Here is a 19,000-nt window from a genome sequence, read left to right as displayed (position 1 = left end):
AATTGATGCCAGACATTTTGGATAACAGCTACTTGGCCAACTAACTGAAAGAGATTCATATTTGTACTCATTCCAAACATAGGCGTCCCAACAGAATGCTCAAATTATAGAGCAATATCTTAAATATCACCTGCAAGTAAAATTTTGCTGAAGGTCATACCCAAATGGCTGCAGCGGTACATTGACAGGGAGCTGCCCTAGGTTCAGGTCAGATTCAGAGGAGAATATGGAATAAAAGATATTATTGCTGCTGTCCTATGGATTTTGACTGGAAGTAGCGAATAACTAGAAATATGTTTATTTGTGCTTCATTGACTATGCAAACAGCATTCAGCTCAGTGGATCATAACAAACTGTGGCTATCTTTGAGAAGAACAGGAATTCCAGAACCCTTCATTGTGCTCACGTGGAACGTGTGCACGGACCAAGAGGCAGTTGTGAGAACAGAACAAGGGAACACTGCATGGTTGAAAACCAGGAAAGGTGTCCGACAAGGTTTATTCTCTCACCATATTTGTTCAATCTTAGAGAGACTGGATTAAATGAAGGAGAATATGACATCAGGGGGAAGGCTGATTAAAACCTGTGATATGCATGTAAAACAACGTTATACTTGCTGAAAGTGAGGATTCGTAGCACTTGCATGTTGAAGATCCAGGATGGCAGCTGGATGTAAAAAACAAAATCCTACCATTGGACCAGTGGTTAATATCATGATAGGTGGAGGAAAATGGAAGCTGTCAGGGATTTTGTCTTGCTTGGACCCACAAACAAAGCGCATGGAAGAGGCAGTCGAGAGATCAAATGATGCTTTGTGGTGGGTAAATCGACTGCACCTTTTATAGCGTTGACAAGCAAGAATGCTGCTTTGAGGACTAAGGTGCACCATAGCATGTCATTCAATCACCTCATATGCATGTGAAAGTTGGACTTTGAGTAAGGCAGACTGAAGAAGAATTGATGCATTTCAACTATGATGTTAGAGACGAATATTGAAAGTACCATGGATTGCCAAGAAACAAACAAACAAGTCTTTCTTGGGAGCAGTACAACCAGAATGTTCTTTAGAGACAAGGATGGCAAGACTTGTCTCCTATGCTTTGGGCATGTTGTCTGGAGAGACCAGTCCCTGGAAAGGGGCATCCTGCTTGGCAAAGAAGAGGGACACTGAAAAAGAGGAAGGTCCTTGACAAGATGGATTGACACCGTGGCTGCAACAATGGGCTCAGGCATAGGAGCAATTGTCCGGGATGCCTCAGGAGCAGGCAGTGCTTCGTTCTGTTGTACATAGGGTTGCTATGGGTTGGAGTCGACTCAATGGCACTTAACAACAACTACAACTACAACAACATCTATAACAACAACATCTCTTCTCATAAAGATTTACTGGACTGGAAACCGTAGGAGCAGTTCCACTCTGTTCTCCAGAGTCGCCGAGAGTCAGAAGCGACTCAATGGCAGTTAGTTTGCAAAGCAAAGTGCACGACAGAACACAATGCTGACGTGAGAATGAGGGACCAGAAAAGCTGTCAGAGGACTGCGCTCAAGGACAATGTTTAAGGACATAGTTCAAGGACTCTGGTGGTTGGGGTGCTGCCGAGAAGGTAGTAACAGAAAGGACGGGCATTGGCAGTATCTGCACTCCATAGAGTTTCTTAAAATATCTCAGAAAGTCTAGAAGTAAAAATGTTTAAATACCACTATTTTACTACATATTTTCTATTTCGCTGTCTCTCTGGACAGTCTTTGTAAAGTCTCAGAGACTCACTGAGGCAGTTCTACCCTGTCCTCTAGGGTGACTATGAGTTGGCAGTGAGTTTGGTTTTGGGGTTTGGATGGACACTCTTGGGGGCATGTTTTATGAGACTGATATTGTGTTGACTTTTCAGAGCTCCAGTTAATCCCTGGGGCCAGAGGATTCCGACTTTCAAACCCTCCCATTTTGTTGGTCTGTTCCTTACATGCTAGTTTAGAGGTAAGTGGCCTGTGCTTATCATTGCCCTTCTCTCTAGCTGATTGTGGCGGTATTTTCTCTGCTCAGGAGCAGGATTGTCAGTGTGCTTTGCACCTGAGCTGTGAACAAAGGACACCGTTCTTTTTTTGGACAGGAGCTCTTTGCTTCTTGGCACTCAGTCAATGTTAAACAGAACTGATCTTGGAAAAGAGGTTTTTAATTCCACTGCGTCTATGTGAGCTTCAGTAGATTCGTTAATCATTCACTTGGTCTGTTTATGAACAAAATTAACATGTGATGTTAAATTATTTATTCAGTTTTCAACATGTATCTGAGAACGTATGGGGTGCAAACATTGATGTGATTCTGCGGACTCCAGAGAGTTATCGTTTTTCCATTAGACTAGGTGAGGAGCTGACAAAGTTCCACATGCAGAAGCCATAGAAAGACATGCTTTAGGAAAAGATACATTAGGTTACTATTCCAAGTATTGAGTGGGATTGTGTCATGAGGTCGACTGGTTGTTTTCATTCTTTAACTGGCACTTTTATGCACTGATGCATAATCTGTACTGTTAGCAGTTTAAGAAAAGTTCAAAATCAATTTACAGCTTTTCTTAAATAGGTTTAGTTTTGTCCTGAACAAATAATATCCAAGTAAACACAATATCCTTTTGTATCTATCTAAGTCTACTTTCTATCTATCTATCTATCTATCTATCTATCTATCTATCTATCTATCTATCTATCTATCTATCATCTAGCTATCTAGCTAGCTATCTGGTTATCTGGTTAGCTATCTAGCTATTTAACTATCCATCCATCTGGTATTAGGAGCTGTTAAGTCAGTTCCTATTCATAATGACTCATGGTATAGACCCCCACCCCCCAATTGCCTAGCCTGCACCATCCTCACAATTGTTGTGTTTGAGTGCATCGTTGCAGCCACAGTGTAAACTCATCTTTTCAGATGTTTTCTTTTGTATTGATCCTGCTACTTCACCAAGGTGATGTCTTTTTCAAAGGGTTGATCTCTCTTCATAATATGTGCAAAGCACGCACTCTGGCCGCACTGCTCTTAGATAGAAGGGTGTTCTTCAGCACTTCATAGGACTTTTTTCTATGTACATATTCTTCATCAGCATCATAATTCAAGTACTTCGTCTTCTGTGGTTTTCTTATTCTTTGTCCAACGTTTATATCCATATGAGGCAATTGAAAGAACCCAGCACGGGGTGCACCTTCGCCCTCACAGTGACGCCTCTGCTCTTTAACGTCTTCAGAGGTCTTGTGTAGCAGATTGGCCCAGCGCGATCTGCCCATTGATTTCTTGACTACTATTTCCATGATATTTGACTTGCTTCCAAATAAAATGAAATCCTTGACAATTTCAGTCGTTTCTCCATTTATCTTGATGTTAATCCTTGTCTAGTGTTGAGAAATTGGTTTTCTTTACACTGAGTTGCAATCCATACCTCAGTCTGGTTAGTCTTTTGACTTTCATTGGAAAATGCTTCAAGTCCTTCTTGCATTCAGTAAGCATGATTGTGTCATTTTCATATTGAAAATTGTAACTAAAAGTCCCCTCAATCAAGAGGCCACAGTTTCCTTCAGATGATCCAGCGTCTTGGGTTATGTTTCAGCCTAGAGATTGCACAAGTGTGGTGACAGGGTACAATCTCGTTGCACACTTTTCTGATTTAAACCGTTCTATTTGAATTAATTTCTATTTATCAATGCACGGATTACTTTGAGCACAGTGCAATGGTCTGGAATTGGCACTTTGTAATATTAGCCATTGTTTGTTAAGCGATACACAGTGGATTCTTTGCATAATCAGTAAAGCACATGTAAGATTCCGTCTGGTATTTCTGTTCTCAGTGGACATCAGCACTGCTATGTCTTGTTTTACAACCCTTTCTGAATCTGCCTTTATTTTATAGCAGCTCCTGGACAAGGTATTACTGCAATTGTTTTTAAATGCTCTTCAACCAGATTTTACTTGCATGGGGTACTGATGATACTGTTCAATAATTGCTGCCTTCTTCTGACATGCCTTTCTTTGTAATGGGCACAGATTGGGACCTCTTCCAGTCAGTTGGCCAGGTAACGGTCTTCCAAATTCCTCGGCAGAGACTAGTGAGTGCTTCCAGGGCTGCATGAGTTTCTTGAAATGCTTCACTTGGCGTTTTGTCAATTTCTGGAGGCTTGTTTTTGGTTAGTGCATTCAGTGCAGTTTGACTTCTCGTTCGCTGCTATCGGTCCTTTATTATATGCTGCCTCTTGAAACGCTTGGCGTTTACCCAGCTGTTTTTGCTACAGCGACTCTGTATTCTTTCCATTTCCTTTGGTGCTGCCTCCATTGTTCAGTATTTTGCTCATATAATCCTTCAATAATAAAACTTGAGACTTGGATTTTTCTTCAGTTCTTTAAGTTTGAGACATGTTGGGCATTTCTTCTTTTTGGATTTCCTAACCCCAGATCTTTGCACAATTCATTATAATATTTTACTTTGTCTCCTTGATCTGCCCATTGAAAGTTCAGTTCTTTTACGTCAACATTTCTTCCATTCCCTTTAGCTATTCTACATTTCAGAGCAAGTTCCAAGTCTCTTCTGATATCCACTTGGAGCTTTCCCCCCCTTTATTGACTTTTTAACTACTGTTTGCTTTCTTTATGTATGATATTATTGATGTCATCCCCCAGCTCATCTGGTCTTCTTCCATTTGCACTCCATGATGCCAATCTCTTCTTGAAATGTAGGTGGCATGTACTCAAGGTCATACTTAGCTCTCCCAGTCTTGTTTTAATTGTCTTCAACTGTAACTGAACTTATATCTGACTAATTGATGGTCTGTTCCACAGTATGTCCTTGACCTCATTTTGGCTGATGATACCGAGCTTCACGATCATCTTTTCTCACAGATGTATTCAATTTGACTCCTGTGCATCCCAACTAGACAGCTCTGTGATTACATTGTAGAAGCAGGTATTTACCAGGAAGAAGTCATCAGTCTTACAAAATTTTATCATGTGAACTCCAGTTTTGTTTCTGTCCCCAAAGTCCTATGATCCAACCATTGTTCCATCTTCTTTGTTTGCAACTGTCATTAATTATGACTGCATCCAGATTACATGTGTGACCAATTTCAGACTACAGATGTTGATAAAAATTTCATTTATTCATCATTAACTTTAGTGATTGGTGGAGAAATTTGAATAATACTTGTATCCAAAGGACTCCCTTATCAGCATTGAGATGTTATCCTATCACAGACAGTATTGAACTTCCAGATAGATCTTGACATCTTCTTTTTTGATGATGAAAGTGAAGCCTTTCTTCTTGAGTTTGTCATTCTTGACATAATAAACCATATGATTGCTAAATTGAAAATGGCCCATATTGATCCATTGTAGTTCACAGTGTCTAGGACATCCACCTACCTGTATGCATTCCATTTCATTTTTGACTCATTTATTTTAGACTCATTCATACATTCGCTGTTCTGATTACTAATGGATGCTTAGTCCTGTTGCTCCTCACTTTCAACTGTGCTCCATCATCAGAGGAAGACCCTGAAAGCTTGACTCCCTCCAGGCCAGTAAGATAGTTTCTACTTTGAGGAGGTAGCTTTGCTCTTGTTGTTTTTGATTGTCTTCCAAATTGAGGGACTAACTTTCTGGCAATATATCAGTGTCCTCCTGCTGTTTATAAAATGTCAGTGGCTATCCCTCAAAAGTGGACATCTTAGACTTTCTTCCTGGACTCTTCTTAGTCTAGAAGCTCCACAAAGCCTGTTCACCATCGGTGACCCCACTGGATTGAAAAATAACACATAGCTTCCAGGGTCACAGCAATACAGAAGCCACCACAGTATAGCAAACAGACAAGTGGTATGTGTGTATGTGTGTGTATGTTTTGGGTTATTTGAATATTATTTTCAGACTGAGTACTAAATTTATTTAAGTGATAAATAGTACATTCATACATTAAGTTGATACATATTTTATATTGAGACTTTTAAGGAAAATTTAAATTTTGACTTGATGTACATATAATTCTCCTGAACCTTATTGCTGTCAAGTCTATCTGACTCAGAGAAACTCTAAGGGACAGTGTAGCATTTTCTCTTAGTTTTTCCAAGGTTATACTCTTATTTTTTAAATGTCATTTTATTGTTGGCTCTTACAGCTTTTGTTACAATCCATACATCAATTGTATCAGACATATGAGTACATAAATTGTCATCATTCTTTTCTAGACATTTACTTTCTATTGAGCCCTTGGGATCAGCTCCTCTTTCCTGCACCCTCCCCAGGAAAGAGGATGGATTATAGATTGTGTCCCCTTGATGGATTATAGATTGTGATTGTTTTCATATCTCATACTGAGTGTTGTCTCCTTTCTCCTTTGGTTCCTGTTGTTCTTCCCCCTGGAGGGGTGTGTGTGGTTATGTGCCATTCATTGCCATTGGTACCCCTTCCTACCCAGCTCCTCCCCTTTCCCATACCCTTGTGGTATTGCTATTCCCATTCCTGTTCCTGGGTTCCATGTGTCCCGAGTTTTATCTCTCGGCTATACCTATGCACATGCTCCCTTCCAGTCCAGAGTGGGAAGCAGCACTGGGGTCAATGAGGAAGCCTCAAGGGACCAGAGGTATGTTGCGTGATACATCAGTGATCTACTGCATCCTGATTGACTCATCCCCTTCCTGAAACCCCTCTGTTGGGGGGATGGTTGTTCAATTGTCCACAGATGGACTTTGGGTCTCTGCTCTGACCATCCTCATTCTCACCAATGCATTTTTGTTTATTAGTGTTTTGTTATGAATCTTCTGATGCCCGTTCCCCATGACACCTCATGATCGCACTGGTGGGTGTGCTTCTTCCATGTGGGCTTGTTGCTTCACTGTTGGAGGGCCGCTTATTTAACTTCAAGCCTTTAAGACCCCAGACACTGTATCTTTTAATAGCCAGGCACCATCTGCTCTCTTCACCACATCTGTTTATGCACCCAGTTCGTTTTCAGCAATCATGTTGGGATGAGCATCACGGAATGCCATTTTGTTAGAACAAAGTGCTTTTGTGTTGTGGGAGGGTGTGAGCTGAGGCCCAAGGCCTGTCCACACCTCAGTGTATTGTCTTCTAAATAGGTGTATATAGGCCAATAGCTCTATTTTAATGGATTAATGTATTTACATACGTGCACACCTCTGTTAATACCTTTATCTATAGCTTTGCTTCCTAGAGCTTTCCTGTTTCCTTTTGATTCCAGCTGTGCCACCATCACGTTCCCCCTTCTTCCACATCTTAGTACGTCCTCTCAGCTAGATTGGTGTTGCTCCAATACAAGGTTATACTCCTGACAGAAGCCAAGGGACACATTTTCCCCTTGTACCGTAACGGGTCAGTTCAAGACGTCAACCTTTTGGATAGCAGCTGAGCAGTTAATCATCACACATCAGAAATCATTTATATTTATATGAGATGTGTTTAATACATAACTATCAAAATAAGCAGATGCTTTAAAAAAATTACTCTTTCAAAATCCCAACCAAACTAAAGTTGTAGATCTTTGAAGGCTTGGAGCCGTTTATTCTCTTTTTGGCCACTGGGCGGCAGTGTCAAGCTCCTCAGCTTTTCACACAGCTTCACCAGTAGATAGAGGTAATGAACTCATTTTACTTCAAGTTACTCAGTGACACCACTAGATGGTGTTTGTGCTGTTTTCTCTTCTTAGCAGGTGTTTGTTGTATTTTTTTTGTGGGGGTGGGGGGGCGAAAGGGGTTGTTTGTTTAAATTGAAAATAGAACAGTAATAAGATTTTCCACCAGTCATACATATTTTGAGCTTTTATGGAGGTAAAATATTCTTAATAAATCAGATGATATTGGAATTATTTTTATGACATATATCCGGTATAACACGATTAAGCTTCTGCTTATTTTGCAAGTTTATATCAGGGAGAAGATGAGTTACAACATGAAAGGCCCAAAGACCTAGTTTAAGAAGAGGTCGTGCTCAGTCATTTCCTCTGATTGTCCTTATCTCTGGAAATGACTTCTCAGCCCACCTATAAATTATCTTCTAGATTCTCTTGCAGTGGGTTGGTTTTCCTTCTGGCATTCGCCCCTCTTACAGAGAGAAAAGTGGCTGATTAGTCTCTTCTCTAGCCCCATTTTTTTAATCACACTGTATTATAGTCGCTCAAGCAAGTTTTTTTTTGTTTTTAATCCTCAGGCATAAATTAATTTATTTTTTCTCTTGGATAGCTAAATATAAACTTTACCAAATGACCCTGAAACTCACACAAAGAGGAAGATAGACTTCTCTGGACTCTTTAAGAGATGTTCATTTATGGTAGTAGTTCATTGAACTTTGTGTTAGAGAAATTGTTTGCAAAAGTTATAAATTGTGACTTGTTACAATTTAAATGATCAATTATATCATTTGTAATTATAAATTGCACTATAAATTGTATATGATTATAAATTGTAACATGTAAAATTACAAAATAGTGGATTTAATTGTTCCTACTTCTGTGATTATGAAAAAAGGTCTCCTTTCTAGGCGATTCTGATACTTGCCCAGTTTCATCCACAGGAAGAAAAACCCAGGGTCCCTGATTGTAGGGGTGATGAGAACTGGCCCACTGGACTGTCCTGGGTCTTACAATTGCTACCTGAGGGAAGAGGCTGGGTTTGGTAGCACACTGCTTGTTGGGTACAATCTGTGTTGAAGAGGAAGAGATGAGTCAATATGATGGAGGAGCAACTGGACACTGGTTGCCTGGCCAGGTAGATTTGTGAAGGGACAGGGCCATGAGGAGAAGCAGTACTCAGTGCTGGGTGTGGGGGTGGTGGTGGTTGAGCCAGGAATGGAGAGATGAACATAGAGAATAATTGAAGTTGTATATATAAAAAAAAAAAAAACCCCTAAAACAGGTACTCATTGTCCATTGGCGCAACATTTAACCTCATCTCTGTGTTCCGTAAGGTTTTTTGTTTGTTTGTTTTATTTTCTCGTAATGGTTTTAAAGACCATAAACCCAGACTCTTAGAGCAGCAGCCCACAGGTGGAATAGGGCAGAGGACAGAGTTTTGGGTGTGGGCTTTGAAGCCTTGTCTGGCAGGCAGGCACAATGGGTCCTGGGTGGTTCTCGCTGCTCAGGCTGGTAGGACAGCAGATGGGGCTGGTGTGCGCCTCTCCCTTGCACTCTGCTTGCTGCATCTGGCTTCTCTCGCCTTGCTCTTGCTTCCTCCAGCTTCCCCCACTGCAGCTGCAGTAACAACATGGCACCTGGACGCAGGCTCTCCTAAGGTTTCAATATGTGTCTGTACAGTGTCCAACTCCCGTGTTTTGATTGTTCTTAGGTGCTGAGTGGAGCCAGGTCAGACTCACAATGACCCTGTGTACCACAGAATGAAACAGCACCCCTGTGTGTCGACTGCACAATTGTTCTTACGTATGAGCCCATCAAATCACATGGCATCCTCCTTGACAGAGCATATTATGGATGTTAAGCAACACGAACCTCTAGTGTTCGCATGCCCTGCCCCGAACCTGGAACCTCCCCAGACCACTTCTCGCAGTGGCTGCACATCCTCCAGCCCTGGGCCCCTCAGGAATTCTAAGACCTTGGCTCGAGGGTAAGCTTAGGAGGGTTGGCCTTTGTCTTTTGTCTCCTCCAGCCCCTTTCCCACTTTTTATCCCATCTCGTTTAAGTTTAGGGAGGAGGCTGAAGAACTTAATAAATACCACATTGATTTCTTTTTCTTAAAGCATCATTTGTATATGAGCATTTCCATGGATGGACAATTCAGTGATTTAAAAATAGATATTAATATACCTTTCTTTAAATTACATATGTCGATTGATGACCTTAAAAATAACACCTATATTCAGTTTCAAATTGTCCTTTTATGAATATTGTTGGATATGAATCATTTATAGAATTATATGTGGGGCCGGGAGAGAGCAGTGGGCTAGCAACCAGGAGATAAGTAATCTGGCCTTCATTGGGACACTGAGTGTGACCTTACCCAAATAACATCTACTCTTGAAACCATCTGTTCCACTTTTTAACTGGACCACACTATGCCTGATGTCCCCACAACTTTCCTATTAGCGGATTGAAATCAACAACGCCCATTTTGAAGGTTCACGTTTGTTTGGGGCAATAGGGAGATGATTGCTATACGCTTTTGGCAAATCAATCTACAGTAAAGAAATAGCCTCAAAGTGCCAAATGAGAACAGATAGTTCAAATACACAGCAAATCAGAAGACTCAAAATGAAGATAGGCACTATGTGTTAGTGCAGAAAATTATTTCAGAGCCAGTTGAGGAATTCAAAAGAAAAAAATCACAACAGAAAATATCATACTAATGTTTTTCTCTTTCCTCAAAATTTCTACCTCTGTATTCATTATAGTCAGTCACAGAAATAACTTCAGCTCTTAAAACTCATTCATGAATTCTGTGATAAATGAGGATATGTTTTAAATTATTTTCCCCCTAGTTTTTAAGTATTATTATTTTCCAGTTCTGAGAGCAAAGAAATAGTGAAATTGAAAAGGAAAATAGACTTATTTTATTATTATTATTTTAATTCTAAATATTAAAAAAAGATCTGTCAGGTGAAAATTTACATAGCCAGTTAAATTCCCACTTAGCATTTTTAATGAACTGTGTTCATGATATTGGTTACATTTTGTCAAAAGTCTCATTATTTCCTTTCTCTTTATTCTATTTCTCTTAACCCAGCTTCTCAGCCCCCTTTTCTTTATCTTTGTTTTAGAGGAAATGTTAACTATTTAGTCTCATACAGTTGATTGCATAAGAGAGTGCAATATTCACAATTGATATGGTTTATCTTTTATAAGCCAGTCCATTGTTTGGCTGAAAGACTCCCATAAGTAACTTCAGTTCCGAGCTCAAATTGTATTCTTAGAATTGTGTTTCGTCCCTCTTGGTGGTCAAGTCTGATCGCTTTTATTAATTGGAGTTTTGTTCTCCATTATTCTCTCTTCTGTCCATGATCTGCTCAGAATAATTGGTAGGAGAAGCTGAGCACTATCCAGTTCTTCTGGTGTCCATTTAGATAAGGTCATGGTTTATGTGAGCTCTTAGTCTTGTGGACTAGTTTATTCTTTGAGTTTGTGGTAATGTCACCTGTCTCATTTCTTAATTTGGTGATGTTCAGCTTCTCATTTTTTCCCATCATCGATTTAGTCTCTCTCTTTCCCCCCATCCTCTCAAGGCACCAACTTCTAGCCTTGCTGATTCTTTATACTATTATTGCTCTTTCTGTTTCATTCCCTCTTCTGGTAACTGTGGACTTACTTTGTTGCTTCTTTCTCAAAGGTTCAAGTTGTAGGCACAAATTATAGATTTTAACCTTTTTTATGTCTACATGGATAGCTATAAATCCTTCTCTGAGCACTATTTTGTATTTTATTCTCATTTGACTCTAGGAATTGTTAACATTTCCTATTTAGTTTCTTTTATTACTCAATAATTTTTAAGTAAGGTGTTGTTTAGTTTCCTGACAGTTAATGATTTTTCCTTTGTTCTTTTTGATATTATTTTTAAAACTTTGTGAATTAAGTGAGCTTTTACAGGTCAGATCAACCTTTTTGTATCCAACACTAATCAAATCTCCAATTGAAATATATTTATAGTTGCTTTGTGACCTAGTAGATGGTCTACTCTGGAGAGCGTGTGTTGTGTTGCTGCTGTTTGGCATATTCTATATATGTCTAGGCGGTTGAATGGATGAGTTGTGTTGTCTAGACCTTTTGCATGTTTGTTAAGTTTCTTTTTTTATTGTTCTGTTCATCAATGAAAGTGGTGTTTTTAATACTCTTATCACAGTGGAACTGTATTTCTCTTTTCAACTCTGTTAGATTTTGTCATATATTTTTGGAGCTCAGTCATTGAGTGCTCTTAGTAGATTGACCCTTTAATCATTCTGTAGTGCCCTTTTTTATTTCTAACAAAAACCTAATGTGTAGCCTATCAGAGTTATTATTGCCACTCTTGTTCGCTTTTGGTCACTCTTCACATGATACATTTTCTAGCCTTTGATATTTAACTGAAAAATATATTTGTGTTTTTGTCTCCTGTAGGCAACAAATTGATAGGGTTTTGTTTGTTTGTTTGTTTGTTTTTGTTCTTGGTCTGCCTTGTTTGGGTTTGGCTTTAATTTGTCCGGCTATTCTCTGTCTCTTGGCTGATGAATTTAAGCCGTCTAGATTCGATGTAATTATTAATTGGTATGAGTTCATTGCTGTCATTTTATTAAGCTCTTTATTGCGAAGTTAACAGTTCGCCCTATGAAAGAATACTGATCCTTTTCCCCTGTCTCCTTGGTGCCCAAACCCAGCTCTGTTCCTTACATGCACATTGTACTACAGCTACCTACATTATGTTTTACACAATTAAGGAAACGGAATGATCTCCTACTTAACTGAGTATTCCGTTTCAGAAAAATCAGGTTTGTCCTCAGAGTCTAGAGGTTTTCCCAAACAATGACTGTTTCTCCTTGCCACCGAGCTCTTTGCAGCCTGCGCAGTCTGCGATGCCTGCTTGGGAGAGGGACAAATGCCCTTTCACCTTTCCATTTGTCCGCTATTCTTTAGATACCAATACCTGTAATGCGACTCACCCACTGCCGCTCAGCCAAACCCATAGCTACCGTGCAAAATTGTTTTAAAAATCCTTGCCTGAGAACTCTGAGTTCACTCCTTCATAAGCCAAACCAGCGTGAGCTCCTGCTTCGGTGCTGCTAAAATTCATGCCCACGCCTGTCACACATGCATACAACAGAGTGATTTTCACCGACTTCAGTGTCTGGTTCCTACCACACGCCCCTGTCTGCACTCTGTGCTGTCACATGAAACAGAGCGGGGCCGTTCCATGTATCACTCGCTGCTTACAACTCATTCAGTCCTCAGACGAGGGATGTATTTTAAAGCCCTCTTGACCTTAAACGATAAGCTAGACGAGTGTGTCTGCTGTGACCCCTAATGTCGCAGCTGTAGTTGTTGCGTGCCCCTGCCACTCATCTTTCCACCAGGCACCTCTGGCCACAGCCTCCGGCATGTCCTCCCACAGCTAGGGGGTGGTTGGATAAGAAGAGAAGACACTGACCGGAAGGGAGAGAGAAAAGAAAATTATTTCCGCAAAAGTGGGTGGTTTGGACCCACACAGAGGCACTGCAGTCACCGGCGTGGTGCTCTGTTTCCAAGAGAGCCCGATTGTAACAAGCAGGTGAAGTACCGCGCCCCTCGGTGGCACGGGGTCACCAGGAGCCCGACTGACTGGCTGCCCGCGAAGAACCCAACCCACCACCATCATAGATGGGCTGTCCGGGAGTTAGCTGCGCCGCCTCTGAGGCGATTTGCCTTTGTCGTTTTACTGCTGCTTTTCTCGGTCTTAAAATGGAGACTTTGGAAATGACACAGGTCACGCTCCTTTCCATCCATGTACCTGGGTTTAGTTTGCACTGTACGGTGTGTGCATGAAAGGAAAATTGACTTCACAATAGCAGGGTCTTATTGATTTTGATTTTGATGAAATGATCTGGGGGAGTTTTTTAAATGTTATGGTACTTAAATGCACTTGTTAAGATGGTTTTGCTTAATGATGATAGAAGCTAATAATGTTGAAGGGACATTATGCCAATTTCTTTTTTCCTTCTTTTTCAAGCATTGTTAAATGACATTTGTAGTCATGAGAATTATGCTTTCAGATTGTCGTAGCAACGCATTTAAAAGTATACATAAATACAATACATTACATATATTGCATATATATAATTGAGTGTCCATTGGAACGGTCAAAGTAGTCACCTCCTTTGTATATATAATTTGCAGTTAGTTTTCACATTGTTCAACTGATTTCTTTCTTATTCTGCAGATCTTTAAACAGGCAACTATGAAAGCTTTGAGGAGAAAATCTGTTTTGCTAACAGGCTATTTGGAGTACCTGGTCAAGCATTACTCTAGCAAGGATAAAGCAGACAGCAAGAAACCGTTTGTGAATATAATAACTCCATCTCATGTAGAAGACCGGGGCTGTCAGCTAACACTCACATTTTCTGCTCCAATGAAATATGTTTTCAAAGAATTAGAAAAAAGAGGAGTGGTTGTAAGTACACATTTTCTTTTGCTTCCTGCGCTTCTTGATGGGCTACAGGTTCAGCATAACATTTGAATTTTAGTTTATGCATGGTCCCATATTAGTTTACACCAGTCAACAATCAGTGAGTATACATTAAGCATCGACTAAGTGGTTACACCTTGGGCTGCTGCCCTGACAGGCAGCAATTTGAGCCACCAGCTGTGCCAGAGGAGAAAGTTGAAGTTGTGTGCGCCCATGAAGAGTCACAGCCTCAGAAACACGCAGGGCATTCCTACCCGGTCCTGCGTGGAAGTTAGAGCGGAAGCACCTCGCTGGCGGTGAGGGTACGTGTTTGAAGCACCCCAATGCATAGCAGCCCTATAGGAGGTGCGACTGGGTTTTCATGAATCGGAATCAACTCAATCGCTGGGAACTTTTGAAATGTTCAACGCGATCCTGGTGGACTGCCACCCAGATCGGTCACTTCATATAAAAGGAAGATCATGAATTTAGGTTACAGCAAACAGATTTAGGTAAAATACAATGTTCTCATAACATTTTAATCGCAAATAAATCCCATTTAACTATTATTAATAGGTACATAATTTTCACTAGTAAAATTCTGATACATATACATTGACTAATAAGATGAAACAATTTAGTGGAGGAGAAAAATATCAGTCTTATTTACTTGTTTTATTGAATGAAGTTATTATTAGACTTGCCACTTTATACAAAAAAAAATATGATGATCTAAGCCAGTGGTTCTCAACCTTCCTGATGCTGCGACCCTTTAATATAGTTCCTCATGTTGTAGTGACCCCAACCATAAAATTATTTTCGTTGCTACTTCATAACTAGTTTTGCTACTGTTATGAATCAGGTGACCCCTGAAAAAGGGTCATTCAACCCTCAAAAGGGTTGCGACCCACAGGTTGAGAACTGCTGATCTAAGCAATGGTAATATTATATAAGCTATAGATACATAGTTATAACAAATATAAATATATATATTTATTATAAATATATTTTAATCCTTGGGATAAGGTGGTTTTCTTATTCTTGTTGAGAGAACTAATAAATGTTAGCTGATAAATTAATGTATTACAATTAAGAAACTATTTCACTCATATTATCATCTAATCTTTTAGGAGTGGCTACTTAGAATCAGGAGACACATGTCTAAATAACAGAATTCAAATGAAGCTATCTCATATCCAACTGTGTGTTCTTAGAAAAGTTACTTAACATCTACCAGCTTGGGATTTCTCATTTGTATTTGGGGCCTAAATCTACTTAAGTCAAACAGATGTTATGATGATTAAATGAAACATCACACATAAATCATGTACTATATTGTCTATTCTGGTGTAGGTGCTCTTAAAGATAACCAGGGGAGATCTTGAGTCTAGAACACATTCTCTGGTCCTTCTTCTGGGTCCTTTAAAGAATATAATCCATTCTTTAAAAAAGACATTAGTTTGGATATATATAGTTTTGATAGAAGATAGTTCTACATGTATCTTTATCTGTGCTGCAAAAATATCTATGAATGTGGTACAACAAGCATACAGAGAACAAAGTTATGAAAACTTAGATATAACCAATCACCATGAGGGAAAAAATAGGTTATAAAGCCTACAAACTCAGGACCATAGCCTTAGGAGCGACCAAGGCCAACTGGCATAGTCCAAAGACAATGCTCCACATTTAGAGTCTAAATGCTACTTTGGGCAGGAGTAACTGGAGTCTTAAAAGCTTATGAGCGATCATCTAAGGTGAATCTATTGTCTCTAAGTGTTTGGAGGGAAGAAGAGTAAAGTAAACTGAAGAGATATGGAAATAATTAGTTCAGTGACCTAATAGACCACACAAACCATGACTCTGAGACTAGAAGAATTAGATGGTGCCCAGTGACCAATTCATAATAAAAAGCTATATAACATTTTATTGTGAATATATATGATTAGGAATTAGAGAATTACATGTAACAATAATTAGCTAAAACTAGAACAATCTCAGACTCTTCATTCCTTTAGATTTCTCCGAGGATTTAAGTCCCTATCAGGCTTCCTACATATATATTGTGCGGGTGATCTTTGGATGCTTTATGATAATAATCACTGAGGAGAGAGCAGGAAAGTACTTTGAAAATATATAGTACCAACGTATATTTTTCTCATTGCCATGGAGTTGGTGCTGACTCTTAGTGGCCTTGCAGGCCAGGCCAGAACTGCCTCTGTAAGTTTCAAGAGACACTAACTGTTTAGGGAGTTAGACATCCTGCTTTTCTCCCGCTGAGCGGCTGGTGGATCTGAACTGTTGACAGCCCAATGCATAATCACTGTGCCACCAAGATGCCCACACATCCATTCGTATTTTCATCGCTAGCAAGAAGAACTTTTCAAAACTATATGTTCTACTTCACAGGTTAACTGTTTTTCCTTATATATTAAGTTTAATGGAAATCAACACCAAACGTGAACCTGATCTTGGATGTCTATTTTCTTTGAACGATAGTCCTAACATCGTGGCTCTATTCCTCTTCCCCTCTGCAGTGTGACAAGCGCGAACCAAATGGCATCCGAGTGGCTCCCGTCCCGCTCTACAATTCTTTCCACGATGTTTACAGATTTGCCAATTTGCTCTTTTCTGCACTTGACTCTGTAGAGCCACAAAAGTAGTTGTGTTTTCTAGGAAACTTAACGAAATTACACCAAAAACGGCTGCGATTTTAAAAATTCCTCTTCAACTTTGAATTAATGGAAGTACTTTCTAATTGATTGCACCTAACCGGGGGATGATTTACATAATTTACAGACAAACCCAGATCATGTTCAGAGTCTATGACTAAGTGATCCGTACGTGTGTCCAATTTCCCACGCACTCTTGGCTCCTAATCCATACTTTTCAGGATGCTCGTTTCTTTAATGACCCTTTGATCTCGTGTTGTTTCAGTGAATTTGTTTTTAAGGAGCTTTCTCTAGTGTACGGGCTTAAATATTCATCTGCCTCCAAAGCAGTAAAATAAATAACCTCAAGGCTTTTGTGACTAAGGATTTAAAGATTAGAAAATAAAAGTCTCATCTCCGACATCTTTATTCTGAATGTGTGGACAGTGTCCGCTGCCCTGTCACCAAGTTCAACCCGGTTCTATTGAACGTACTCAGTTTTCAGGGGTTGATGCCCCAACCAGTACTTCTGAATTGGCAAAACAGTCTGCATATATCCACAAACAGCAAGAAAGAGTGAATATGAAATAATTATTGTTGCGCATTAAGTAGATTTGATGGAAGAAACTGATTTAGACAACCAGATTTGATAAATAAATAAAAATAAAAACCAATTAAAAAATAAGGATCGCCAATACCAGCAACTACCAACACCAGTACCTACTGCCATGTCTCAGTACTTATGATGAGTGGTCTTACAATGGCTGTAGCAAATGGCCGTGGATTGGCTGTCCCACTCCAGCCTTGGTGACACTCATCTTCCAACGCATGTTTAAAACCATGACCCAGGACGATTGCTGATTTCAGATGGAAGTCAGCTTTTAAACAAAACGTCACAAACCAGACTAGGCTTTATATCTCACACAACTGTAACTTAGAAGAACAATACATATTAGGTAAATAAACCCTGAAATAAATATATAATTATAGCACATAACTTTTTGTGAAAATCAAATAGATAATACTAAGAGACTGAAAATCTAAGAGGATGAATTGTATCGTTCAGTTAGAGAAAATGTGCAGTGGTGTGAAATTTTTAATACGGGATTCTTCTATCCAGGTCTGTGTAACTTCTACAAAATGATTGACATTGGGTGGGGCTTTGCAAATAGGGTGTTTGTAATGCTAATTGAGGGAGTTTGTGAATATTTGGCTACTGGATGAGACACTTTTTGAAGCAGGAGCTGGGAGAGAGCCCCAGACAACCTGAAGAAGAACACATTCAAGATTTCTATATAAAGTGGTGGAGCCTGAGACCAGAGCACTGGACCCTGGGGCACAGTCTACAGGGCAGATCAAAGGAGGCAGGCCAGGACCAGAGGCAGAGGCAAGAGACAGGACAGATTCGCAGCACAGAGACCAGGAGATTGTGAAGCAGAGCGGGAGAGTGGTTTCTCGTCCATGGAGGCAGGGGTCAAGGGACCACAGCGCTGAGAGCCTGGGCACCTGGACAGACTTGCTGCTGGCTGAGAAGAGGTGTTGCGGTGGACCAATGATTGTCAACCTTACTATTTACTAATCCTGGCTTATAGTAACCTGTTAACTCCCCTAATAAACCCTTTTAATAGTGAGCAGTGTCTATGCGTTGTGTGTGGTCATTTCAGTGAATGATGGAACCAATGGTCGGTGTCAGAATAGAGTAAACAGAAGATGGATAAGGAGGTAAATCAGACCTCTACTTCATGGCAATGGGGAATCCAGAGGAGGTTGGTCAGTTACATCACGCAACCCCATGCTCTTTTCTCAAAATTTGTAGATATATATTCTAAAATATTTCATACTGATCACATTAAAATCATTCAAAGGATGATGAGAACCCGTGTGTTCACTAAGTGAAGCTATGGAGCATTTAGAAACATCCTTGTGACATTCCCATACAAAACCCCCTTTCTTCCCCAAATAGATAATCATTCTACCACATTTTTGTGTTGATCATTTCTTTACCATATTTAAAATTTTACAGTTATATACGTACCTAAAATATTTAACAGTCTATGCATGCATGAGCTTTGTAGAAATGGAATTAGTATATTACATGTGTCCTTTAGCTTCTTTTGCTCAAAACCATGCTCAAATGTGTGTGATTTACCTGTCTCATGTCAGTAGGTGTTCATTACTTTCATTGCTGCACAGTTTTCTATGATAAAATTGGAGTTATTACTATACTCTGCTATTGTAGAATATTTGGA

The 19,000-nt window shown here is 39.8% G+C and overlaps 1 protein-coding gene across 1 annotated transcript in view; it reads left to right on the top strand.

Moving 5' to 3' along the window:
* The window catches only part of KYNU (kynureninase), a 123,610-nt gene extending 105,252 nt beyond the window's left edge, over positions 1 to 18,358 (top strand). The window contains exons 11-13 of the mRNA XM_075529253.1: positions 1,890 to 1,975; positions 13,876 to 14,106; positions 16,638 to 18,358. Coding sequence (XP_075385368.1) covers positions 1,890 to 1,975; positions 13,876 to 14,106; positions 16,638 to 16,763 — 443 coding nt within the window. The 3' untranslated portion in view covers positions 16,764 to 18,358. The remainder of the gene's footprint in view (positions 1 to 1,889; positions 1,976 to 13,875; positions 14,107 to 16,637) is intronic.
* Positions 18,359 to 19,000: the final 642 nt, after the last annotated feature.

Source organism: Tenrec ecaudatus, chromosome 13 (assembly GCF_050624435.1).
Source record: "Tenrec ecaudatus isolate mTenEca1 chromosome 13, mTenEca1.hap1, whole genome shotgun sequence".
Classification (NCBI taxonomy): Eukaryota; Metazoa; Chordata; class Mammalia; order Afrosoricida; family Tenrecidae; genus Tenrec; species Tenrec ecaudatus.
Note: the sequence above shows the minus strand (reverse complement) of the source record. Positions and strands in the feature narration are given on the sequence as shown.